This window comes from Elephas maximus, chromosome 6 (genome assembly GCF_024166365.1).
Source record: "Elephas maximus indicus isolate mEleMax1 chromosome 6, mEleMax1 primary haplotype, whole genome shotgun sequence".
NCBI lineage: Eukaryota > Metazoa > Chordata > Mammalia > Proboscidea > Elephantidae > Elephas > Elephas maximus.
Window position 1 is genome coordinate 20,054,238 of NC_064824.1, and position 26,774 is coordinate 20,081,011.

At 46.4% G+C, this 26,774-nt stretch overlaps 1 protein-coding gene across 1 annotated transcript in view; it reads left to right on the forward strand.

Annotated features, from left to right (window-relative positions):
• Window positions 1-26,774, forward strand: part of SCTR (secretin receptor) — a 68,221-nt gene that overhangs the window by 25,433 nt on the left and 16,014 nt on the right. Inside the window, exons 4-7 of the mRNA XM_049888134.1 lie at window positions 7,035-7,138; window positions 17,131-17,228; window positions 19,115-19,244; window positions 21,246-21,399. Of these exons, the coding sequence (XP_049744091.1) occupies window positions 7,035-7,138; window positions 17,131-17,228; window positions 19,115-19,244; window positions 21,246-21,399 (486 nt within the window). The remainder of the gene's footprint in view (window positions 1-7,034; window positions 7,139-17,130; window positions 17,229-19,114; window positions 19,245-21,245; window positions 21,400-26,774) is intronic.

A 26,774-nucleotide genomic window follows, 5' to 3' on the forward strand; every position in this document is an offset into this window, starting at 1 on the left:
ATAAGCAGGTAGCTCTCCTCCACCTGGTGATTCAGGGTCCCAGTATCTTACAACCTGCGGCTTCAGCATCTTCACCAAACAGATTCCAGAGTGACCACGGGAGGGGAGAGGACCTGTAAAAATGGCATGGCGAGGCATCTACACGAGGGGGGAGAACCATCAGCATCAGCCCAAGGCTGATTCCTGTGAGGTGGAAGTCAGACATACCTCCACTCTCCAACCTTTTTACCAATTCTGACACCAGCCATCCCTCCCACGGCACTCTCTACTTCTCTGCTGGGTTCAATAATTCATTGCAATGGCCACACAGAACTCACAGACCATACTCGCAGTTATGGGGTTTATTAGGGAAGTAAACCCATTGACCCATTGCCATCGAGTTGATTCTGACTCATAGGACAGAGTAGAACTGCCGAATAAGGTTCCCAAAGAACGGCTGGTGGATTCAAACTGCCAATGTTTTGGTTACCAGTGAGCTCTTAAGCAGTGCACCAAGAGGGCTCCATTAGGGAGGTAACAGGTTACAATTCAGGTCAGGGACAACTCAGGATACAGTTCCTTGATCAGGACAGCCTCTCGTTAGCCCTGTCCGAAGGCGGGCCTCTCTCTGACCCTTGGCCTTTTGGCCCCTCAGCCCCTTGGCCCGGCCTCTGCCCTTCTTTGGCAAGCGCTACAACGCTCCACCAGGAAGTGCCTGGGAGCACCCCACTACTTTACCTCTGCTGCAGTTTCTCTTCACCGCCACGTGGTGGCACTGTGGGGCTGCATGGTCCAGCAGGCAGTGCACTTTCACAGAGACCCTGCCTAGGGGTGTCAGGTAGGCCCCCGAGATTGTGGGAGAGGGGCATCTCGCCCCGGGGGCCACCCTGGGCCAGAGGTGCCTTCCGCACAGGTTCCAGGCATCTGCGCCTACAGCACAGACCTGGACTGGTCCAGCCTCACTTCCTCACCAAAAGCCTCCTCTCCCCAGAGTCCACCTTCTGGTCTGGTTAGACCCTTGGCCCTCCTCTCCTCTCGGGAAGGATGGTTCCCCTCAGCGGTGTCCCACAGGATTCCAGGGGGCCTAACCCCTTGCCTCAACCCCTTTACAGGGAGGAGTACCCAGCGAGTCTAAGGTGGGGTTCTGGACCCTTCCTTATTCAAGAAGAGAAGAGAAAAAAAAAAAAAAAATCACGATTTCTTATGGCACTCACTATGTGGGCCAGACAGGGTGGGTGTCACGTGATTGGAGAACCTGCAGGCTGGACCCTGCCCTAGCATTTCTCTGCTCAAGTCAGGGCCTCAAATGTTTCCTGTAGGGTACATTCCTTTGATTCTTAAAAGGGCATGGGTCTTCCAGAGTCCCTTATTAAAACACATTTCCTGGTCAGGCCTTGGCCTCTTTCTCCTCTATCTGAGTTGGGATCCAGGCCTTAAAGCAATAGTGGTTTTTTTTTAACCTGATTAGGGCCCTGGGGCCCTTTAAGAATCTGCTAAAAGCCCCCATAATTGGGGCAGTGGTGGTTCAATGGTAGAATTCTAGCTTTCCATGCAGGAGACCTGGGTTCGATTCCTGGCCAGTGCACCTCATGACAACTACTGCCCACCTGTCAATGGAGGCTTGAGTGTTGCTACGATGCTGAACAGGTTTCAGCAGAGCTTGCAGACTAAGATGGACTAGGAAGGAAGGCTTGACAATCTACTGAAAACTCTATGGACCACAACGATCCGATCCACAAGCAGTCATGAAGATGGCATAGGACTGGGCCATCCCACAACCCTGGGGGGCCTACCCAACACCCCTATGCAGGGTCTCAGTGTGATACTGCACTGCCCACTGGGCCCATTTCTGTTGTGCATGAGTTGGGGGCTGACTCAGCTGCAGCCAACAACAAAAACAACGTATACACAAAAAACCCGACTATAATTTCAGGGATCACTTGGACCTGTACCTGGTTAAGGACCCTTTTCCTATAGGAGTTAAACTCAGGGGAAGTGGGGAGGGGTTTGAAGATACCACAGAGAGCCCTCCCTTGTCTCCGTTGCAGTTTTGCCAGAGCCCCTCAGTAGCCTCTTTGATTCCAGGCCACCCCGCCAGCAGGGGGCAGCACCTTGTGAGCAGCTCTGGGCACCTGGCCTGGATCAAACTCAGCGTCCTGTCTCAGGAATCCTGCTGGGTTGGTGAGGAGCGGGCCCCAAGGCGGGCTGGCCTTTGGCGCTGGGCGAGCCAGCTTCTTTATGGCCATGCTGTCTAGCTCCCTTCCGGCTGGGTTCATGGGAGTACGCCCTTTGCCGTCCTTCCCTCTGTCCCTAGGGATATTCCTGGCTCTGTCTAACAGCCTATCTCCCTTGGTTGAATTATAGAAATCTCCTGCCCTTCCCCTAAATCCCAAGCTTCCAAGCACCGCCCACTCCTGCCTATTTTGGAAGGGCCACAGGAGAAGTAAATAACACCCTGGAGTGCCCACTCTGTACCCGCCCCAGCCTGGCACTTTATGTAGGCAACTGTGTTTCACCCTCACCAGACACTTGCAGTGGGGTGACTATTCCCATCTGATGCACCTAAGGCCTCACAGTCACCAAGGGACAGAGCTGGGTTTTGAACTGAGATCTGGCTGGTTCTAAAGCCTGTGTTCCAGGAGCAGTGCTCAGAGAACCCTCTTGGGTACCAGGCCCCTTGCAGGCCAAGCCTCCCGGCCCTGAATAGACCAGGCATGTCCAGAGCCCAAAGGCCACAGTCTCTGGGTGCTAGAAGCTATCCCTGGGAACACAGGGAGAGGGCTGGCTAAACAGGACAGCGATGGAACACAGACCCCAGCCCTATCATGTCCTGGCTGGGTGCTCTTGCCCAATTCTAGACCTCGGTTTTCTCATTTGTGAACTAGGCCAGCAGCACCTTCCTCATGGGGGCTGTGTAAGGATTAGCTCAGGTTCTATATGGACAGCACTTAGCATAGCAGCTAGTTCTACAAATGTTTCTCCAGCTCCGTGAAGCTTGAGTGACCCTAAACTGCGGGGCCTGTGGGAGAGGAGCATGCCCGGCCCAGGATGCAGTTGGCAGCCCGGGTTTTTAAGGGGCCCCTGGGTGGTACAAATGGCTAAAGCACATGGCTGCTAACTGAAATACTGGAGGTTCAAGTCCACCCAGAGCTGCTGCGGAAGTAAGGCCTGGCGATCTACTTCTGAAAAATCAGCCATTGAAAACCCTGCGAGTGAAGTTCTATTCTGACACACACAGGGTCGCCATGAGTTGGACTGACTGGATGGCAATTGGTGTGGGTTTTGTTTTGTTTGGACGGGGCAAGAGTTTGAGTAAAGGAGGTGGCAGGGCTCCCGCCCATAGGCTTAGTGGTCGGCATCCTGCACCCTGCAACGCCCTGCCTTCTAGAACCCAGGGAGCAGAATTCAACCCTCCTGGGCCACCCAGAGCTCAGGATGCAGCTGGGCCACTGGGGCACAGGAGGAAACGTCCCCTATGGTTTCTAAGACTTTCTTCTAGGCCAGTCACTCCCCTCCCTCAATCTTTGGACTCCTGCTCCTTGTTGGAAAGCTCTCTCCTCTTCTCTCCTGCTGGCTTAGAGCAGACTCTGCATCCCCATTCACTCATCTTTCTGGCCAACTAGCAGAGCTCTGATGAACCAGGGCTCTGGGCTAGGTGCTTACTGGGCCAGGTACTGGAAAGGGAGACGAGTCAGCCGCAGTCCCTGCCCTCAGAGCTCGTCATCGGCTGGGGGAGGCCAGCAGACCATCGCTAACCCAGTGTGAGAGGCGCAGGACGCACCCCTGTGCTGGGAGTGTGGGTGGTGAGCGGTGGCTGGGATCTTGTGACGTACAACACCGAGACATGCAGGGCAAGGCCTCAGCATGGCTGAAGGAGGAGTAATTCCATCCATTCTGTTAGGTGTGGCTGCCTGGTGAGTTCAGTGGCATGTGGTGGTTTTCCAGTGGGAGAGAAGCTAGGAAAGCAAGGGTGAAGTTAGACATCAAATAGAACCTCTGGTGGGATTAATAGCAATGAAGGCCTGAGAAAAATTCATTTTGGGAGTGGCCAGATGTCCTTGCTAATCACCCCCAGTTCTTCGGGGGGCCTACTGGTTAAATGGCAGGAGAACCTGTGTATGGGTAAAGCATTGAGCAGGGCTAAGACATGGGGTCAGTGTGCAGTGTGTTGATTAAGCATATGGGCTCTGGAGCCCAACCCCCTGGGTTTAAATTCCACTTCCCCATTTTACTAGGTGTGACCTTGCCAAGTTATTTAACTGCTCTGTGCCTCAGTTTCCCTAGCTGTAAAATGGTAGTAGAATTTACATTTGACAATAGTGTTTTTACCATAAAAGTAACAGTGCCTACCTTATAGTCCTCTTGTTAGGAGTAAATGAGTTAATATATGTAAGGAGCTTAGTAACTACCACATATTTGTACCAAAACCAAACCACACCCATCGCCAGAGAGTCAATTCTGACTCATAGCGACCCTATAGGAGTAGAGCTGCCCCATAGGGTTTCCAAGAAGTGGCTGGCGGATTGGAATGGATGACTTTTTTGGTTAGCAGCCAAGCTCTTAACCACTGAGCCACTAGGGCTCCCATATTTGTATGGCAGAGTGCAAACATTTCCACTTAAACAAATGCACAATCGTTAGGGTGTAAGAACATTTTTTTGGTAGAGGTGTGTAACCAAAAGCACCTGAGACTACCGCTCTTGAGCACTATATTCAGCCTCTCTGGTCATGTGAGACACTGCTAACCCACTGCCTCTGGCTCATAGCAACCCTGTAGGACAGAGCAAAACTGCCCCATAGGGTTTCCAAGAAGCAGCTCGTGGATTCAAACTGCCGACCTTTTGGTTAGCACTGCTTAACCACTGTGCCACCAGGGAGACACTGTAGCAACCCCTTAAGAAATTAATGGTGTTATGCTAGCCCTCAGGTGAGCACCCGGGCAGTCTGGGGCAGCATCCCACTGTGGGAAAACCCTCATATGGCCAGAAGGGCCCCTCAGCCAGTGGGGGTAGAAGGTAGGGTGGGGGAGTCCCCCCAGGAAGGCTCCCTGGAGCGGTGAGTTACTTCACTTTGGGAGGGGAAGGGTGAGGGGTGACAGTGAACAAGCCCAGAATGAAGTGGCCTCAGCTGCACAGAGGTCTGAGAGAACTTGTGCTGGTGTGGCTTGAATAGGGCTGGACTGAGGGCAGCAAGCTGGGCTGGAGAGCAGTGACTGGAAGTCCCTCGGGGTCCTGGCCATCACGGAACTGGGGTTTGGTTGAGAAGAGTTTTGGGGGACGCTGAGTAATGTGACATGAGTCTACCGGCCTCCCTTGTCCCTGGAGCCCCAGGGTCTGGCAAGGTGCCTGGGACAAGCAGGGGCTCTGTCGGTGCTGGGGGTGTGGGATGTGGGGGTGTGGGGAGGGAGGGGCACAGCTGTGGCCGGGAAGGGGATCCCAGGAGGGAGAATGGCAGTGCTTGCAGGCTTGGAGAGGGTTTTTATTCAGGGCTAGCCTTGTTTGTAGACTGAGGTACCAGGGATTAGCAGCTATCACTCACTCATGCACGCATTCACACACACACACGCATGCACACATACACGCACTCACACACACACGAATGTACTTGCACGCACTCTCACACACATACTCACACAAACACGCTTTTTTTTTTTTTTTGCTTTCTCCCTAAGACTTTATTTATTTATTGTGATTTAGGTGAAAGTTTACACAGCAAATTAGTTTCTCATTAAACAATTAATACACAAATTGTTTTGTGACATTGGTTGCCAACCCTGTGATGTGTCAACAAGCTCCCCTGCTCCACCCCAGTTTCTCTGTTTCCACTCATCATCTAGTTTTCCTGTCCCTTCCTGTCTTCTTGTCTTTGATTTTGGGCTGGTGTCCCCATTAGTCTCGTATACATGATTGAACTATGAACCATGTCCCTCGGATGTGTTACTGTTGGCCCTATACCCCCCCCCCAAAAAAAAACCCCATCGTCATCGAGTTGATTCCTATAGGACAGAGTAGAACTGCCCCACAGGGTTTCTGAGGAGTAGCTGGTGGATTTGAACTGCCAACCTTTTGCTTAGCAGCCATAGCACTTAACCACTATGCCACCAAGGTTTCTGTTGGCCCTATAAAAAAAAACTAATCTTTGGCTGAAGGATGAACCTCGGGAGTGACTTCGGTATTGAGTCAAAAGGGTATCTGGGGGGCTATACTGTCGGGGTTTCTCTAGTCTCTGTCGGACCAGCAAGCCTGCTCTTTGTGTGTGTGTGTAAATTTGAATTTTGTTCTACATTTTTCTCCCTCTTTGTCTCAGACCCTCTTGTGATCCCTGCCAGAACAGTTAGTGGTGGTAACCGGGTACCATCTAGATGTTCCGGGCTCAGCCTGGTAGAGGTTGTGGTAATTGTGGTCCATTAATCCTTTGGACTAATCTTTCCCTTGTGTCTTTGGTCTTCTTCATTCTCCTTTGCTCCAGCCAGGATGGGACCAGTAGATGTATCTTAGACGGCCACTAGTAGGCTTTTAAGACCCCAGTCGCTACTCACCATAAAAAAAAATAGTGAGATGTAAAACATTTTCTTTATAGCCTATGTTATGCCAATTCAGCTAGATGTTCCCCCGGAGACCATGGTCCCCAGCCCCCAGCCCAGTAACTTGGTCTCTCAGGGCATTTGGATGTGTCTGTGAAGCTTTTATGACTTTGGCTTGGTCAAGTTGTACTGACCAAACACACTCTTACACATACTCACATACACACTATCACATACACACACGCGCACACACACACACACACACACACACTCGCACTAAGTCTTGGCCCCTTGTAGGGCCTTCTGCCCAAATAGACTTCCCCACCTCACTTTGGCTGATTGACTTACACATCCTTCAAGGATCAGCAGGGCCAACTGGGAGGTGACTGTGTCAATCAGTGGAAAGCAGCGGGGGGACAGAGTGATAGGAGGAAGCTCCTGGCTGCCCCAACTCAGTGACTAAGGGCACCTAGGAACCCTGGGTGGCTTTCCCTGTCCCCACGGCTCACCCACAGATGCTTGGCACCCACAGGTTCCATGTTTCGAAACTGTACACAAGACGGCTGGTCCGAAACCTTCCCCAGGCCCGACAAGGCCTGTGGGCTTAACGTGAACAACTTGTCCAACGAGAAGCGGGTAAGTCTGCCAACCACTCCTCTCACCCTGGGACAAGGATGAGGAGCCCCTAAAAGAGGACAGGGTAGAACGTCCCTGGGGGATGGTCAGGAGACCTGGGGGATGCCCCCCTCACCTCCCCTGCTCCCTCAAGTTCAGTGGGCCTGTCAACTGGGGTCCCTATCTGCCATGTGTCCAGGTGTTGAGGTGATGCTCATGAAGACATTTGGCACAGTGAAAATTGCCATATACTGACATGAGAGACTGGCAATCAGTTGTTCATGAAACTGAAAGAGCAAAGAGCTGTGGTGGTTAAATGCTCTGAGCCAGGCTGGAGAGTCTGAATCTGGACGTGTGACCTGGGTGGGGGTGGAGGTCCTTAACCTCTCTATGCCTCAGTTTCTTCGTCTGAGAAATGGGGTTAACGGTAGTTCTGGGGGCATAGTGAAGAGAATGAAATGAGTTCATATATGGAGTGCAGAGAAGAGCACTGCCATAGGGAGTCCTCAACAAATGTTCGCTCTCAGAAGGTCCCACTAAGGGTGAAGGAAGCCCAGCCACAGCATGGGCTGAGAGAGGACATACTGTGAGCTGTGGGGCTCAACTTTTTCAGGAGATCCCAGAAGGCCTCCCTGAAGTGTCTGACACCAGGCTAGATCACTCCAAGTCACCGTAATCTCAGAAGGCTTCCACCAGAGCCTTGGGCTCCCAAGACTACCCTGTCTCTCAAATCCCACATGTACTGTGCCAGCTTCCTCCTGCCCTGGCCTTTAATCCATTAGGGCTTTCTGCCTGGAGAGCCCTCCCCACCTTTTTTAACCTAACTTTTATTTCTTTATATCGCCTTGTCTTCCTCTCCATATGAAAGATCTATGACTACATTTCTTAGTCCCTCTTTATTGTTTTAATGTTGTCTTCTTTTACATAATAACTTCGCTGTTTCCCTGTTTTGAGCGTTTTTTATCTTGATTTACTTTTGTGATTTCCCTGTCTGGGTTGACCTCTGATTGCTCTGTCCAATGTTCTAGTCTTGGGTTAATACTTGATATTATTGATCTTCTAACCAAAGAACTCCCTTTAGTATTTCTTGCAATTTTGGTTTGGTTTTTACGAATTCCCTAAACTTCTGTTTATCTGGAAATGTCCTAATTTCACCTTTGTATTTGAGAGACAGTTTTGCTGGATATATGATTCTTGGCTGGCAATTTTTTTCCTTCAATGCTTTATATAAGTCATCCCATTGCCTTCCTGCCTGCATGGTTTCTGCTGAGTAGTCCGACCTTATTCTTATTGGCTTTCCTTTGTAGATGACTTTTTGTTTATCCCTAGCCACTCTTAAAATTCTCTCTTTATCTTTGGTTTTGGCAAGTTTGATTATAATATGTCTTGGTGACTTTCTTTTAAAATCTACCTTATGTGGAGGTCAATGAGCATTTTGGGTTGATATCGTCTCATCTTTCACGATATCAGGGAAGTTTTCTGCCAACAAATCTTCAACAATTCTATATTTTCTGTTGTCCCTCCCTGTTCTGGTACTCCAATCACTCGTAGGTTATTTCTCTTGATAAAGCCCCACATGATTCTTAAGTTTTCTTCATTTTTTAAAAAATTCTTTTATCTGATTTTTCTTCAAATATATTGGTGCCAAGTGCTTTATCTTCTGCCTTCCACCTGCTCAATTCTGCTCCTCTGACTTTCTATTGAGTTGTCAACTTCTGTAATTTTATCATTAATCTTCTGAATTTCTGATTGCTGTCTCTTTAGGGATTTTGCGGTTTATTAAATTTTTCATTATGTTCTTGAATATCGTTTTTAATTTCTTCAACTACTTTATCTCTGTGTTCCTTGGCTTGTTCTGTGTATTGCCTGATCTCCTTCCTAATCTTGTTCCTGATGTCTTGAAGGGTTCTGTACATTAGTCTTTTGAATTCTGCATCTGGTAATTCCAGGAAAGCACCTTCATCCAGAAGATCTGTTGATTCTTTGTTTTGAGAGCTTGTTGAAGTGATCATGGTCTGTTTCTTTTTGTGACTTGATATTGACTGTTGTCTCTGAGCCATCGATAAGTTATTGTATTAGTTTATTTTACATTTACTTACTGTATCCTGGCTTATTGATTTTTGTTTTGATATGCCCAAATGGGTTGCTTGAGTGAGCTAGCTTGATTATTTTCACCTTTGAAGCTCTGACGTCCTGTACCCAGATGGCTAGAGCTGTTATCAAGTATATCAGTCTATGAGTCCACTTTTCTTGAATGAATTCAGCTCAGGTGTCCAGGTAGCTGATCATCAAGTGTGTGGTACAGGCTCTGTCTTACAGTCTTAGAGGGGCAGGGGTGATTGGTTTAGGTACCAGTATCTGGTTCCAGCAGAGGGTCATGCTCTGAACAAGGCAAGGGGCTGAGAACCATCCCCCGAGTGTCTATGAGGAAAGTGTGTCCCTGTTCCCTAGAGCGTACAGGTGGGTGGGTTCTACAGACCTTGGGCATCAAATGTTTTTGGTTGTAAGGACTGGGAGGTACCAGTTATCCTTGGACCCCTGTTGCAGGTGGCTGGGTGGCCTGAGTGGAGCGAACAGTCCTTATGTCCCTGATGTCGGTGGGTGAGGACCCTGTTTAATAGCCAAAGCGGTATCAAGTATCAAACACCCACCTCTTCAATGCACAGCTGAAATGGTTGCAGTCTGCCAAGGACCTAGTCTCCTAAAATAGGCTCACACAGGACCATGCAGTGGGGAAAGGCATTCAAAGTCCATGGACTATTTATGCCTGGACAGGAGCCGCTTCTGTCCTGAACTCCCCAGGTTAGTGGAGCTGGCAAATTATCTTTTCCCACAATTGTGAATTATTCCTACTCCAAGGCCAGGAGGATGGCTTAGGGCACTTAATAGGGCCTATCTCACGCCCAGGAAAATCAACAGCTACTGAAGCTGGCTTGGGGCTGCAGGCACGTTAAAATATACACAAGTACTTAGCTTTCATGGAGAGCACTGTTCTTCTTTGTTTCCAGAGGTGTGAGTAGGCTGTGTGGCTGGCTGCTTCTCCCTAAGGAAAGTGCAGCTGAACCCTACCACCAGCCCACTGCAGCTGTTCCTGGGAATGGTGCCTGAGGGATCCAAGTGATTCAGGTCCAGCAACTCCTCTGTGCTTCTGAACCGTCTCTCCCTCCCCCTGCCGCTCAGTCCATTTTCTAACTTTGCCTTTGATGTTTAGGGCTCCTAGCTTGTCATAAATATCATCGTTTCTCTTGTTTTTTTGGGTCTTTGTTGTAAGAGGAATCGCAGGAAGCATCTGGCTATTCTGCCATCTTGGCCCTGCCTCCCAAAGTGATCTCCCCACCTTTTTCTACTGATTCTTACACATCCTTCAAGACTCCACTCTGGCCCAATGAACTCCAGGAAGCCCTTTCTCCTCTTGCCCCAGGATGGCCCCCTTCATACTCTGCACTGGCCTCTATTACCATCCATATTATATTAAAATGATCAGCTTCTGCCACCCTGTCTTACTAAAATATGAGCTCCTCAGAGATACTCATTCACTCAACCAACATTTATTGAGCACCTACTATGTGCCAGGTATTGATCTAGCCATGCGGATATAGCAGTGACAGATCAGAGTCTTATTCATTCCCATGGTACCCATGCCCAGCACAATGCCTGACACATACAGTAAGTTTTTGTCATCATACTAGGCATCTACTATGGGCCACCTGCTTAATGCTCAATTAGATTGAATCCTCAAGTCAACCCTGTGTGTGAGTTCATTGTTTTCTCCATTTTTGCAAATGAGGAAGCTGAGGCTCATGGAGTTAAGGAACATCCTCATGAAGTGGTAGAGGCAGGATTCGAACTAAGTGTTCTACCTTCTGCCTCCTCCCCATGGAAGTGTGTGTCCTCCCAGGAGGTGCACTGCTGGAAGTTCCACTAGCTAAACTCCACTGGGAATACGGGCAGACAAGCTTCTGGGAGGGTGGGATGGAAGCATATTTGAGAAGCAGGGGGAGGGGAGCAGCAGAATTAAAGAGAAAGGATGAAGTTGGGAGGCAGCCACACCTACTTCTGAATGTGTTCTGAGACTCCTCTCTTGTGGTCAGTCAGTTTTGCTCAATGTAAAGTAGCGTGAGCACAGAACTAAGCAGACAGTGGAGCTTCTTCCTTCCCGGGGTTTCCCGTCCAGGTGGAAAACACAGTGAGACCCTCCAATCTGGTCAGATGGTGTAATTTAATAATAGGACCCAGCAAGTATTGATTAGGGGCACATATTGTCTTGGAGGAGCCCTGGTGGCACAATGGTTAAGAGTTCAGGTGCTAACCAAAAGGTCAGCAGTTCAAATCTATCAGCTGCTCCTTAGAAATCCTATGGGGCAGTTCTACTCTGTTCTATAAAGTCGCTATGAGTTAGAATCGATGGGTTTTGTTGTCTTGGCGTGTTGTTCAGTGGCTCCGCCCTCTGCAGATTATCATTTCCATCATTGACTCATACGGAGAATTGGGCCTTATGTTTATCACATTTGTAAAATCTACAAAATTAAGAGGCAATGTTCTTCAGATGAGTGGCAGGATCAAGATTTTAAAAATGCTTTGGATGCAAATAACAGCAATTTCAAACTGGCTGAATAAGGAAATGTGGCTCATGTAACTGGGAAAGCAAAGAACGAGTTTCAGGATTCTCTGGTGAAGCAGCACCACCAACTCACCAAGGACCAGGTTCTTTCCATCTGTCCTTGCTGGTGGCTTCTCCCTAAGACCAGCACCCTTGTGTTGAAGGTGACGGCCGTTGGTGATCATGAACACAGATTTCCCTGCTCTTGTTCTGGGGCAGGGACAACCTGGCTTCCCTATGGCTCTTTCCTATAGGCAAAGGAGCTTCTTTACCAATACCTCCAGTGAACCCATCCTCACTTCTCATTGCCCAAAGTAACTTAGGCCCGCCCACCCCTGAACCCATCATTGGCAAAGAGGTGGGGTGCATGATTGGCTTAGACTCCTTTACACTCACACTCTTAAGAACAATTGAGGACTGCCCAAAACTGGGGGGTCCACACAAGGAGAACCATACATTGAGAGCCATTGGCTTAGACTCGTCAGCTGGAACAGAACGGAGCTGGGGTCTAAATGTTCATAACAGGGTAGAAACTATAAAATCCCAGGCCAAGCAGCTGAAATTTAACAAAAGTAAATTTGAACATTCTAGATCTGATGCAGAAAATTAATTGACAAAAAGAGTGGAAAAGAGACCTTGCTTGGCTTCAGCTTATATTAAAAAAAAAAAAAAAAAAAACACCTAAAATTCCCACAATTAAGGGTTTCAAGATGCTCTGGTCTCTAAATGCTGGTCCACAAACTAATGCAAACTTTGTCCTTTGAGATTTAAATCATCCTAAACCCAGTAAAAATTATTGTTAATATGTCTCTTGTCAAATGATGGTGAAGGTACATATTAGTTGGTTTTCTTCTTTCAACTTTCCTACTTGGCACATAACCACTATGTTATTGACAAACACCAATAATGGACTCAGACTGGCAGAAAGATCAAAGTTTCCACTTGGATAAATAAAATGGGGTTTGCTTATCTAGATAAGGTGCTGGCAAACTATGGCCCTCAGGCCAAGTTGATCCTACTGCCTGCTTTTATAAAGTTTTATTGGTTCAGGGGCACTGAGTTCATGTTAATGAAGGAGGAACAACTAAGAAAAGGAGGTGAGAGTGGTTGCCCAACTTGAAGAATGTAATCAATATCTGTGAATTATACATGTACAAATTGTTGAATTGGTATATGTTGTGCTGTGTATATTCTCAACAACAACAAAAATAAAATAAATTATTAAAAAAATGAACAAATAAGTCAAGTTTTATTGGGACACGGCCACAGTCATTCATCATTTACATATTGTCTATAGCAGGAGGGCAGGGTGGCTCAGTGGTAGAATTCTCACCTTCCATGAGGGAAACCAGGGTTTGACTCCCAGGCAATACACCTCATGCACGGCCATCACCTGTCTGTCAGTGGAGGCTTGCGTGTTACTATGATGCTGAACAAGTTTCAGCAGCGCTCCTAGACTATGATGGGCTAGGAAAAAAGGCCTGGCAATCTGCTTCCAGAAATTAGCCACGGAAACCCCATGGGTCACAATGGTCTGATCCACAACCGATCATGGGGATGGCACAGGACCTGGCAGCATTTTGTTCTGTTGTGCATGGGGTGGCCATGAATTGGGGCAACTCAGTGATAGCCAACAACAGCATTGTGTGTGGCTATTTTCAAACTAGGGCAGAGCTGAGTCATTGCAAAAGAGACTTACAGCCTGCAAAGCCTAAAACATTTACTATCTGTCCCTTTACAGAAAAAGATTGTTGACACTTGATCTAGAGGGCACAGAAAGAAGGCATTACAGTCAGGGTACACAGCAGAGAGACAGGACAGATAGCATGGAAGCTTCTGGACCCCAGTTCCCTGGGGGTAGGTGCACAGTTGGGGATGTTGAGGGCTGAGGGATTAAAGGTCACATTGGGCTTCGGCAGCAAGGCTCTTTCTAAGTCAGATCTCCCGGCAAAAGGCAGCAACTAGTCTGCATGAGGCGGGCCTGAGGATCACCCAGCAGACGCTGAGCACAACAGTGACAGGACACACAGGACATCCCACCCAAACACTCCACACTTCTCACCCCTCCCTTCTCAGGCTACCACCCACCAAAACCCACTGCCGTTGAGTCAATTCCAACTCATAGTGACCCTATAAGACAGAGTAGAACTGCCCCAAAGAGTTTCCAAGGAGCGCCTAGCGGATGTGAACTGCTGACCTCTTGGTTAACAGCCATAGCACTTAACCATTATACCACCAGGGTTTCCCAGGCTACCATAGACTGGTCTAAATGCACTCCTGAGCTGGCGGCTGCAAAGCCAGGCACCCCCACACGTGAGGCTGACAAGCCCTCCAGCGCTGGGGTTCATCCTGCACATGGCAAGGTTATAGGTTGACCCCAATAATCTTGGTCCCCCAATTTTTTGACATTTCACTGGCCTATGAAGTCTCAAAGTCTCTGAACCATTAATCAAATGGAACCCACTGTCCTTTAGGGCTCTTCTCCCTCATCCCTGAGAGGTGGGTCCTGGCTTCTGGGCAAGCGGTTACATCAGCAGGGAATCTCGTTGTCACACGGCAGCCATTCTGTTGAAGACCACCTCTCACTGTCAGAGAAGCTTTGGTCACTGTCTTAGTTTCTTAGTGCTGCTATAACAGAAATATCACAAGTGGGTGACTTTAACAAACAGAAATGCATTTTATCATACTTCAGGAGGTGAGAGGTCTGAATTCAGGGTATGGGCTCTAGCGGAAGGCTCTCTCTCTCCACTGTGGGGGAAAATCCTTGTCTCAGCTTCTCTAGCATTCTCTGCATTTGTTGGAGATCTCCTCTTGGTATCTCTCTTTGCTCTGCGCTTGCTTGTTTCTGTGCCTAATCTGCTTTTTATATCTCAAAAATGATTAGGTTTAAGATACACCCAACACTAATAATGGTCTCATTAGCCTAACAAAGAAAATCCTATTCCCAAATGGGATCACATCCACAGGGGTGGGGGTTAGGATTCCAACACAAATTTTGGGGGGACACGATTCAGTCCATAACAGCTTTCTAGTAATTTCTCCCCTCTGGAGTTCACACAGTAGGGTTTATCCTTTTTCTACATGCCAATCATTCTAATACTTTTCTCCAGATATAATGTACCCAGTTTTTTCGCGAACTCAACACATGACATAATCACCCTCCTCAGGAAATGCTTGTTTGTTAATATGCCTTGTAAAATAATATGCCCAGAACTAGACAAAACACTCCGAACGTGGCCTGACCAGCTCATCTTCTCAGCCCTGCATTAATGTGGCTAAGAGTGGAGCTAATTTTTTTAGCAGCTACCTCATACCTCATACTATCTTACTGCCCTGACTGGTGGGGGGTGGAGGGTGGTGGGATGGGGGAGAAATTAACATGTGATGAGTGTCTTCTAAGTGCCAGAAATAATCGTCTAGGTACTTTACCCCATACCTTATTTGTGCTTCCAACAAGCCTGCAAGGTAGATATTATTATCCCCATTTTGCAGATAAGGAATCTGAGGCTCAGAGAAGTTAACTAATTTGCCCAAGGTCACACAGCTGGTGAGTAACAGTCCTGGTATGGAACCCTTGTCTCCAGGCTCTGAGGCCTCTATTCTTTCCCTATAGTACGTGACCGGACACCATGGAGCTTGGGCTATTCTAACCTTAAGGTCATTGTCATATGAATAGCTATCAGCCAGGTTTCTCCTATATTATTCTTGTGCTTTTTTTTTTTTTAATCAATTGCCTTTTTTTCTGATTGTAAAACAGCACTTACGCACCATAGACTATAGAAGTATAGAAAAAGTACCAAAGAAAATAACAATCACCTACCAACCTATAATCCAAAGTTAACCATTATTAACATCCAATGTATTTCCTACAATCTTGTTTCTATGCAAGTGTGAGATTAAACTACATGAAATTGCTGGTATTCAATCATTTCTGATCTACCAAAAAAAAAAGAACAATTTCATATAGTCCAACCTAATACTTTTTTTAAATGAATACCTGAGATCGCATTGCACGTACAATTTATCTTCTGCCTTTTCACTTAGCATTACCTTATCAGCATGTCCTAACAACATCTTTTAAAACTTGTGGTAAGCATCAGTTTAATGGTGGCGTTTCATTATAGCCATTTGGATTTAAAATAATTTAGCTAACTTATTGTTGGACATTTGGTTTTTTTTTTTAAATCACAAATAGCTCGGTGATAAACATCTTTATATATAAATACGCTTTTATATATCTGATTATTTCTTAGGATTAATTTTTGGAGCCGGAAGGGAGGTCAAAGAAAACGCATATTCCAAAGATTCTTGATACATACTGCCATATTTCCAGAAAGATAAAGCCAATTTTCACTCCCACTACAGCCTCACCTACGTAGAATATTCTTAGTTTTAAACATTTGTTAATTTGGTTGGTATAACACTGTTGTTTTAATCTTCCTTCCCTTGATTCTTCTTGAGACAGTTACACAATTTATTTTCTGACCTAAATGCCAGTATTTGAATTTATCTCTGTATGTCACAGCTTAATTTTTTCCCATTATTCCAGTCTATTGAAATGTTTTTGAATTAAAGATGAGTCAGCAGTGTGAAGTGGCTGCTGAAAAAATGAACGCCTACTTGGGCTGCATTAATGGGAGAACAGGGTGTGTATCAGGGGAGGTGATGGCTCTACTTGTCCCTGGTCAGAGAATACACCTGGAGCTCTTCAACTATTCAGTTCTGGGTGTTTCATTTAAGAAGGACACTGACAAGCTGGAGTATACCAACAAGTGGTTAACTGAGCTAAATGGTGAGGTAGTTTAAAAAGACAGGGAAGGTTAAATGCTGAGAAGATAAGTGAGAGACAGATGGGCATAATAGCTGTATTAAAAAATGACAGATCTCTCTGTACTATTTTAGTAACTTTTCTGTAAATTTAAAATGATCTAAAGTGAAAAGTTTATTTTTAAAAAAACAACAATCCTATGTCCAAGATAAATTCAGCTTACTTTAAGTGGCTCCAGAAGGCAAAAAAAAAAAAAACAAGATCAATAGGTGCAATGCAAAACATAAAAGAGTTTAGCTTCACATGAGAAAAAATATCCAATAACATACACTGAATTGCTTCCTCAAAAGACAGCGAGCACCTCGTCCCTGGAGGTATGCAAGCACAGGCTGAATTCAGGGTGTTGGTAGGGAGTCATATAAAAAAAATACGTGGGGTCAAAGTTCAAATCTGCATCAGATGATTCCCAGGATATTTTCCAAAGCCAAGATTTTGGGAGCTGGTAAACTGGTGTCCTTGGGTATGAATAGAATAACAATCAGAGTGGGCAGGGTTCAAGCTGCCTGGAGCAGCGGTGCCCTGAGGCAGCAGAGGGCAGACCCAGGCAGGTGGGTGCGTAGGGCTGACACCTGCCTCTCTTTGCAGCATGCGTACCTGCTGAAGCTGAAGGTCATGTACACCGTGGGCTACAGCTCCTCCCTCGTGGTGCTCCTGGTTGCCCTCAGCATCCTCTGTTCTTTCCGGTGAGAACACGCTGCCCATTCTCCATCCCCCACTGGCCTGACCCATATATTTGACGAGCCAGGGACAACTGGCTTCAGCCATGACTGAATTCAGGGGCTCAAAATTATCAGCAGAATTTGCAACAATGACCAAAAAAAAGGTAGCTGCTGAGGCTGCTCATGCACAACCAAACATTTCATGGGATTTGGTCCCTTGCTTTGCTGGTTTAGGGTCAATGTTTCATGGGCCATCCCAGTTAATTGGCCTAATAACATGTTTAATTCTTTTGTTCTACCTCCTGGTTCATAACAATTAGTCTATATTAGCCTGTAGCAATAGAGGACGAAGGAGAGCCAGGAATAGGAGGAGGAAATGGAATGTGGGACTAATCGCCTCCATGAACAACTGCCTCCTTTGCCATGAGACCAGAGGAACTGGATGGTGCCCAGCTACCATTACTGAATATTTTCAGCAAAGATTCTATAGAAGAACCCTGATCAAAATGGGGAAAGTGTAGAACAGAATTTCAAATTCTTACGGAATCCAGGTTTTCTAGAGCCATGGAGATTGGATGAACCCCCGAAGCTATTTCCCTGAGAAAATCTTTAAACCTTAAACCAAAAATATCCCCTGAGGTCTTCCTAAAATCAACAATAGGTTAGCTTAACTAGTAAAGAATGTCTGCCTTGAGCATTGTGCTACTTTAAAAACTATATGGGATCAAATGACAACACCAGCTCCAAAGATTAGACAGGAAATTTAGGGGGCAGTGAGTTTATGTTAATGGGTGAGGAACAACCTGGAAAAGGAGGGTGAGAATGGTTGCATGACTCAAAGAATGTAGTCAATGTCACTGAATTGTACATGGTGTATGCTCTGCTGTGTATATCCTCAACAACAACAAAAATTAATTATTTTTTTAAAAAAAGTATGGGCAGAACTAGGTCAGCCTCCTCCATTTCTCAGCTCTGCATTGGCCTCACCTCAGGTAGGCTTTCTTTAGGGTTGGCAGAGAAAACCAGGAGCAGTTGCAAGTGGTCACTTTAGCAGCTCAGCTCCACCAGGGCCGAAGAGAACCTACATCCCATTAGTTCCAGCGGAAGTCCTGGGGGGCGGTCGTCATAGGCCCAGCTTGGTCACATGCCCAACCCTGAGCCAATCACCGTGGCCAGGGGATGGAGCCTTCTGATTGGTCGGGTCTGCCAGGAGCCTGAGAAGGTGCAGAGTCATCCCCACCCAGAGCTGGAACGGGTTCTCATAAGAAAGCCTGGTTTTGTTATCAGAAGAAGGCGAACAAGTAAAAGACTTCTGTCCCATACAGCAGAGGGGGGATACCGAGGCTCTGAGAGCTTAGAAGGTTTGCTAAAGGCCTTGTAGCTAAAGAGCGAGGCAGCCTGGGTCTGATTTCTCCCCGCAGCCTGTGTTCGCTCTGTACCGCACTGTCCCTCCCATTCTGGTTGCCTGTGTCCTCCTGTCCTACCTAAACAATGCTGGGAGCGGGGATGGTGGCAGGTCAGGGCAGGATATGATATTGCCCCTAGACCCCAGCTTTTGTTTTTGTTTTTATCATGGTAAAAATATGTATAGCAAAACACTTGCCCTTTGGACATTTTTTACGTGTACAATTCAGTTACATTAATTACGTTCATCATGTTGGGTAGCCATCACCGTTACCGTTTTTAAATTCCCAGCTTTTTTTTTTTTTTTAATTATAGCCTGAGACAGGGGAGACTGGGCATCTGGAGGTCTGGGTTCTCATTCAGGCTCTGCTAAGAGAGATGTATGACCGGGGGAGACCCCTGTCCGGAGGCTCAGTTTCCCCAGTGCACTGGGGCGGGAGCGTGCCTGGTGAGCCCCAGCTGGTCCTGGCTCTGAGCCCTGCGGCCCTGCATTCTGCCCCCTCCAGGAGGCTCCGCTGCACCCGCAACTACGTCCACATGCACCTGTTCGTGTCCTTCATCCTGCGCGCCCTCTCCAACTTCATCAAGGACGCGGTGCTCTCCTCGGATGACGCTGCCCACTGCGACGCTCACAGGGTAACATGCCTGGCTGCTCCAGAGCACAGCCTGGCCTACCTGCCTTCCCCAGGGTTGTGGCCTGCTCGTCCTTCCCCAAGTCCCTACTGAGGCTGGAGTTCAGGGGCCAGCGCTGGGACTCAGCCAGGAGGCTCAGGGAGATTCCCATGGCCCCACCACACCATCTGGGGCACCTATGGGAGTTTATTCGTAAACCTGTGGGGCCTGTCTCTCAACTCCCTGTTTCCAAGAGTGAATTAGACACTCTGGGAATTAGTTACACAAACAAGGCTCCACCTTTCCCTACTCCTGCCAGGTCGTGGCTGTAGACAGATGGCCAAGTCTAGAAAGGGTTGGGCTTGGTTGTAGAAAGAAAAAGTTGATCATGTGCTGATGTTTGTGTACATGTGTCTGCAGTAAAATAATTGTATGTCATTAAATCTAACAGTCTTTCTCCTTCCAAATGCTCAGATGACTCTTAGCATTATTCATCCATGTGTCAGTTGGGAACCCCCTTTTGCTGCAAATGACACAAAACTGTATGTACCTCAGTGGCTTAAACATATGGGGCTTGTTTCCCATGATAAATACTTTAGAGATGGACAATCCAAAGGTGGCATCCTTATGCCATCCTTAGCCTAGGCCTTTGATCTCATACTTTACACTACATGGTTGCAAAATAGCTGCTGCAACTCCAGGCCTCACGTCTGTGTTCCAGGCAAGAAGGAGAAGAAAGATCAAAAGTCAAACATTTTTCCCTCTTTGGGAGGCTTTGCCTCTTCATTTGAGAAGGGACACCCTCCCCAATGACTCCCACACTTAAATGTAAAGGAAATGGGGAGACTAAGTGTTGTTACTCTTATAGTCTCCAGAGCAGAGGCAAACAAGGGAGAAGGGACTGGAAACTGAGGATGGTTCAGCCAACCTAGAGTGCCTGCCACTTCACACCACTCACATCTGTAATTCCTTCCAGAACTACTAAGTTCGTATTGTCTACAGTTTGTCGTGTGTGTGTGTGTGCGTGCGTTATTTTTTACTCAGACTGAGAAGTCCCTCAAGGTAGGGCCCATGACTCTCCCAGAGCCCTCTAGGATGAAAGAGGAACGCCAGACCAGGAGTCAGGAGACTTAAGTTCCGGCCCCACCCCCTCACTGACCAGCTGTGGACAAATCCAGCAATGCCCATCATGGAACCGTCTAGATTCAACTAAACATTCAGACTCACAGGCCGGCCCTGGCCTTGGGCCACGCCTGGAGCCAGAGTCCCCAGGGCCTCAAGGACAGGAGGCCCCTCTGGCCCACGGACAGCACCAGCCTCTTCCATGGGTGTGTCCTCACAGCCCACAGGCCATGTCCAGAGCTCCCCACTCCCCAGTGAACCTCAGTGTGAGGGCGGTACCCACAGAGGATGGGTGAGGAACCATGCTAGCATAGAAGCCTCAAGCGCCACAGGAACCAAGATCCCTAGACATAGCTCCCGGGTGTTTTTACAAGGGACGTGCCTGTTTCAAGTGTCGCCGCATAAGGAAAGTCCAAAATTATGGCATCAGGTATTTATAGCTCTCCAGCCTGGAGGCAGTTTACTGGTTGGGGGCCACTTTTACTAGAAGCAATGTTGTCTCCTAACATAGTTGGCATGCCCATTCTTCATCTCTTTCCAGGGAAACCGAGTTCAGAAAGCACTTTGTTAACCCTTTGCTCAGAAGTCCCCTCCCCTCTTTGGCCTCAGCTTCCTCATCTAAAGAGTGAGGGAGTTGGGCAGTGTCTGACAGTTCTGCTGTTGAAGGAGTATCTTCCTTCTCCTCACTTGGCAGCCAGTTCCAGGATATGAACCCAGTTCCTGCTCCTGCAATGGCTCTTTGACCATCTTGATGGAACCTGCTGGCATGTGGACTTCCCCCTGAGGTCCTCTCTGTGGCTGTCCTCTGCCCATTACCACACCTTGTCACTTCCTTTGTGTCCGGCCACCAGAGGGAAGCCCACAGTCATCCAGCCTAGAGCTTACCTGCCTCTCTCTGTCCAGGTGGGCTGCAAGCTGGTCATGGTCTTCTTCCAGTACTGCATCGTGGCCAACTACTCCTGGTTGCTGGTGGAAGGCCTCTACCTCCACACGCTCCTGGTCATCTCCTTCTTCTCGGAGAGGAAGTGCCTCCAGGGATTTGTGGCCCTCGGATGGGGTATGTTTCTCCATGGTTATGTGGCTGTGTGGTAGGCAGGAAAGAGCACTGTGTCAGGAGCCAAAAGGCTTTTGTTTCTAGTTCAGCCGCACACTTAACTAACATGTATGACCTCAATTTCTTTATCTGGCAAACAGAAAATAATAGCTGAAATTTAGCCCCAGTTTCTGGCACCCAAAGCTTTTCACAACTTGTTATCACCCAATAGTTGTAGACTCGTTTTCCTTAGACATTTCACTAGTATAGCCTCTTTCTTGCTTCCTTTCCCTACCCATTAAGATACTTTTAATGGCCAGTATCACAAAATCTGGCTTAGATTGGCTTTAAATATAGAGGAAATCAATTGTCTCATATAATTGAAAAGTTCAGGGATCACCAGCTTCAGGTGAGGCTCAACCCAGCAGCTCCATAATGTTCCTTACTGTCTCTCCACTTTCCTTCTGTGCCTCAGCTTTGTGGGTAGACCGGTGCTCCCAACGTAACTGCCAGCAGCTTCGGGACTACAGGCCTTCTTGTTGTATCCAGTGTGAGGAGGAAAGAGCCTGTGCCCTAGCCCTCCCAGCAAATATTCTGAGGCTCCGTTTGACTGGACCAGCTTAAGTCTCCTACACATCCTTGAGCCTGTCACAGGGGCCTGAGAGAATGGAATATGCTGATTGGCATGAGCTACTCAAAACACATAACTTCCCAAAGGAAATCCAGGATTCAGTTTCTAGGAAGGGGGGAAACGGCAGCAGGACCGCCTGCTGCAGACCTCTGTTACATCTCTCCCCAACAGACACGCTTCCCCTTTCCTTTCTGGTCAATGAGGATGATAACAGCTCCAGTTTCTTAGCACTTACCATGTGCCAGGCACTGCTGGGCTCAGCACTTTACATTCATCATTTAATCATCACAGCCACCCCCAGAGGCCTCCCAGGGAATCCTTGGCTCAGAGATGTGACACAACACGCCCTGCTCCCACTGTAGATGGGGGAAGATCCAGGATTCAAATCAAAGCCTGTTTCCAAAGCTCCTTAACTCTTATCCTGCTATTAACATCCAGCCATTCATCCATCCACCCATCCATCTACATACCCATCCATCCATTCTTCCACCCACTCATCCTTCTACCTATCCATCCTTCTACCCATCCATCCGTCCGTGTGTCAGTCCGTCCGTCCGTCCATCCATCCACCTATCTACCCATCCATTGTTAATTTGATAAACATATATGAGTTATTCATTGGGTTCTAGGCAGAGAGCCAGGTTCCCGGGAGTAACTCACAGGCTTAGCAGGGACAGGCATATGTATCAACCATTACCATCATCGGTTTCTCCTTCGTGCCCTAAGTAAGCAGTGCTGTGCCAGGGATGCCCTCCACTGCCTTTTGGCTTGTATGCATCCTTAATGCAGGGACCCTGTATCCCATCAGACCATCAGGGAAGCCACCTCAGCTGGCAGAGCTCACTGATTAGCACCTGCCCCTCAGCCAGTGGGAGCTTGGAGGGCCGAGTGGCTCTCCACCAGGGTCAGCAGACCCTGAGAGCCTGGGAGCAAAAGGGGTGTCATAAATCTGGCTGATAGAGGTCTGAAAGCTGAGCGGCCTAGGGGGCTGGGGCTCAGTGTATACATGAGCGTGTCCAATAGAAATAAAATATGAGCTACATATATAATTTAAATTTTTCTAATAGCCACAGTAAGCACAATAAAAAGAAACAGGTGAAATTAATTTCAATAATTATATTTTAATTAACCAAATATATCCAGTATATTACCATTTTAACATGTAATTACTATACCAGTACTAGGGCAGTACCAGTTACCATCAGGTAGACTCTGACTCATGTCAACTCCATGTGTGTCAGAGTAGAAATGTGCTCCGTAGGGTTTTCGATGGCTAATTTTTTGGAAGCAGATCACCAGGCCTTTCTTCTAGGTGCCTCTGGGTGGACTCAAGCTGCCAATCTTTTGGTTAGCAGTCAAGCATATTAACCATTTGCACCACACGGGGAACCCTTATAACCAGTATAAAAATTGTTAATGACATATTTTACATTCTTTTATTTACACTAAGTCTTTTAATAATTTATTTTGTGTTGTTGTTGAGAATATACACAGCAAAAACATAGACTAATTCAAGTTTCCACATGTACAATTCAGTGACATTGATTATATTCTTCAAAGTGTGCAACTATTTTCACCCTCTTTTTCCAAGTTGTTCCTCTTATTTAACATAAACTCTGTCCCCTAAGGTTCCTATCTAACTGCTGTTCTATCTAATAAGCTCTAGGTGCTGTTGTCAGTTTGATCCCATATAGACAGATCTTAAAAGAGCGTAATGCTCAATGTAGACATTCTTTACTAGTTAAGCTAACCTGTTGTTTGGTTTTAAGATGACTTCAGGGGATATTTTTGGTTTAAGGTTTAAAGATTATTTCAGGGTAATATTTTGGGGGATTCATTTAGCCTCTATGGCTCCAGAAATTCTGGGTTCGATTAGAATATGAAATTCTGTTCTACATTTTCCCCCTTTGGATCAGGATTCTTCTATAGATCTTTGCTCAAAATGCTCAGTAATGGTAGCAAACAGGGCACCATCCAATTTTTCTGGTCTCACGGCAAAAGAGGCAGTTGTTGATGGAGGCAATTAGCCACACATTCCGTTTCCTCCTTCTATTCCTGACTCTCCTTCTTCCTCTGTTGCTCCAGGCTAATAGAGACCAATTGTTGTGCCTTGCATGGTTGACTGCAAGTTTTTAAGACCCCAGGCACTACATCACGAACTAGGAGGTAGAACAGAAGCACTAAATACGTCATTAGGTCATTTAACTGGGATGTTGCATGAAAACATGACCCTAAATCTCCAAGCCAAAGAACTAAATTCCATGAACTGTTTGGTTGTACATAAGGAGCCTCAGCAGCTACTGTTTTTCTGTCATTGTTGTAAATATGTCTATCACACAACTTCGCTAATTCAACTTTTTACAGGTGTACAACCTATTGACAGCAACCCTACCCTTAAATATTGTGATTTTTCCATCACCGTAAACCAAAACTCAGCACTCCATAAGTAATAAGCCCACTTTCCCCTCCCTCTTGCCCTTGGTAACCACTAATAAATTTGGTCTCTATATGTTTGCCTATTTTTGTCTTTTTATATAAAAGCGAGGTATATAATATTTGTCCTTTTTTGATTGCTTATTTTACTCAGCATAATGTCTTCAAGCTCCATCCATATTGTAGATGTATCAAGATTTCATTTTGCATTCCCACCAGAAATGCATAAGATTCCAATTTCCCACATCCTTGTCAACATTTGTAATTTTGTTTTTTTTTAATCTTAGTCATCCTAGTGGAAGTGAAATGGTATCTTACTGTGGTTTTGATTGCAACTCTGTGATGGCTAAAAATGTTGGGCATCTTTTCATGTGTTTGGTGGCCATTCAGATGTCCCCTTTGGTAAAATGTCTATTCAAGTCCTTTGCCCGTTTGTGATTGAGTTATTTGTCTTTTTGTTTTAAGTTGTCAAAGTTTTATATATGTTTTGGTTATTAGATTCTTACCAGATACATGGTTTCCGAAGATATTTTCCCAGTCAGTAGTTTATCTTTCCACTTTTTTGGTAAAGTCTTTTGATGAGAAAAAGCTTTTAATTTTTATGAAGTTCCATTTATTATTTTGTCTTTTGCTGTTTGTGCTTTTATTATTATATTAGATAATCCACTGTTAAAAGCTAGGCCTGACAGTGTTGTGTCTGCATTTTCTTCTAAGAATTTTATGGTTTTAGCTTTTACTATTTAGGTCCTTAATCCATTTCGAATTTGTTTTTGTATATGGTGTGAGGCATGGATCCTGTTCATTTTTCTGCATGTGGAAATCCAGTCTCCCGAGCACCATTTATCGAAGAGACTTTTCTTTCCCCATCGAATGGACTTAACACCCGTGTCAAAATTCAGTCGGGCATAGATATGTGGTTTGTTTTTAGGCTCTCAATTCTATTCCATTGGTCTGTGTGTTTATTGTTATACCAGTGCCAGGTTCTTTTGACCCCTGTAGCAGTATAATATGTTTTAAAACCAGAAAATGTGAGTCCCCCTACTTTATTCTCCTGTTTCAACATTGCTTTTTTTTTTTTTTAAGCTATTTGGGGCCCATTTGCTATTCCATATAGTTGAGAATTGGGCTTTCCATTTCTGTTAAGAAGGCTGTTGTAATTTTGATCAGAATTGCATTGAAGGGCCTGCATTGGCTGTGGAACAGCACCCACCTGTCATAGGGACCTCATCCTTGAGCCAGATTGCACTCTCATCTCCACCGACAGCTCAATGTTCCTGGACACTGTGCTACTGAAATTCTCAGCTATAGCATTTGTCCAACTACCGTGAATACTTCCTCAGCATTGAACAATGGCCAGGGGGAGAAAAAGAATTGCAATGAATCTGTAGATCGCTTTGGATAGTATGGACATCTTAACAATATTAAGTTTCCCAATCCATGGACATGGGCTGTCTTTCCATTTATTTAAGTCTTCTGTAATCTCTTTCAGCAGTGTTTTATAGTTTTCATTGTATAAATCCTTCACATCCCTGGTTAAATTTATTCCTAGGTATTTTCTTTTCTTGGATACTATCGTAAATAGAACCGTTTCCCCGTTTCCCCTTCAGATTTCTCATTGCTGGTGTATAGACACCCAACTGACTTTGTGTGTTGACCTTGTTCATGGTCTCTGAAATCTGGGGTCCGTTTTGCACTTACAGCCCATCTATACTCACACCAGCCACATTTCAAGTGCTCAGTAGCCACATGTGGTGAGTGGCTACCATATTGGACAGTGGTAGACCATCACTTCATTCTGGCGGTTTAGCCAAGCATCCCAGTGGTACTGTTCTGGCCCAGAGCCCAAGTTCACCTTGGTTCAGTCGGGTTACACAGCTGACTATTTGGCCATGGCAGTGGCCACCTGGGGTGGTTGTCTGTTTCTTATCCAGACTTCCAAAGAAGCCTCTCCCACCAACCCCACCCTCTCTCCTGCCTGATTCAGGTAACCCTCCAGCAGTGTCCCCCTGTACAGCACTTCCCTTTTGCCTTTATCTGTCTCTGACACCAGTTACCACCCTCAGTTACCACCCTTTGGCAGCTTTCCACATTACTAAAATGGGTCAACCTCTCTCATTCACTATTCTCTTCTTTTGCATTCTTTGCGCTTCCAGGTTTAGACCACTTCTACTTCTCTACTGTTGTTTTAGAAAGGATTCAGAAGGAAGTCAAGATAAATGCCAGTCTGCCATGTTTAACCAGAAGTCAGGAAGTGTTCTTGTATTTTATCTTTAAAATTCCTGTATACTTTTTATTCTTTGGTTCATAATATATTTTCATTTAAATATAACAGTGA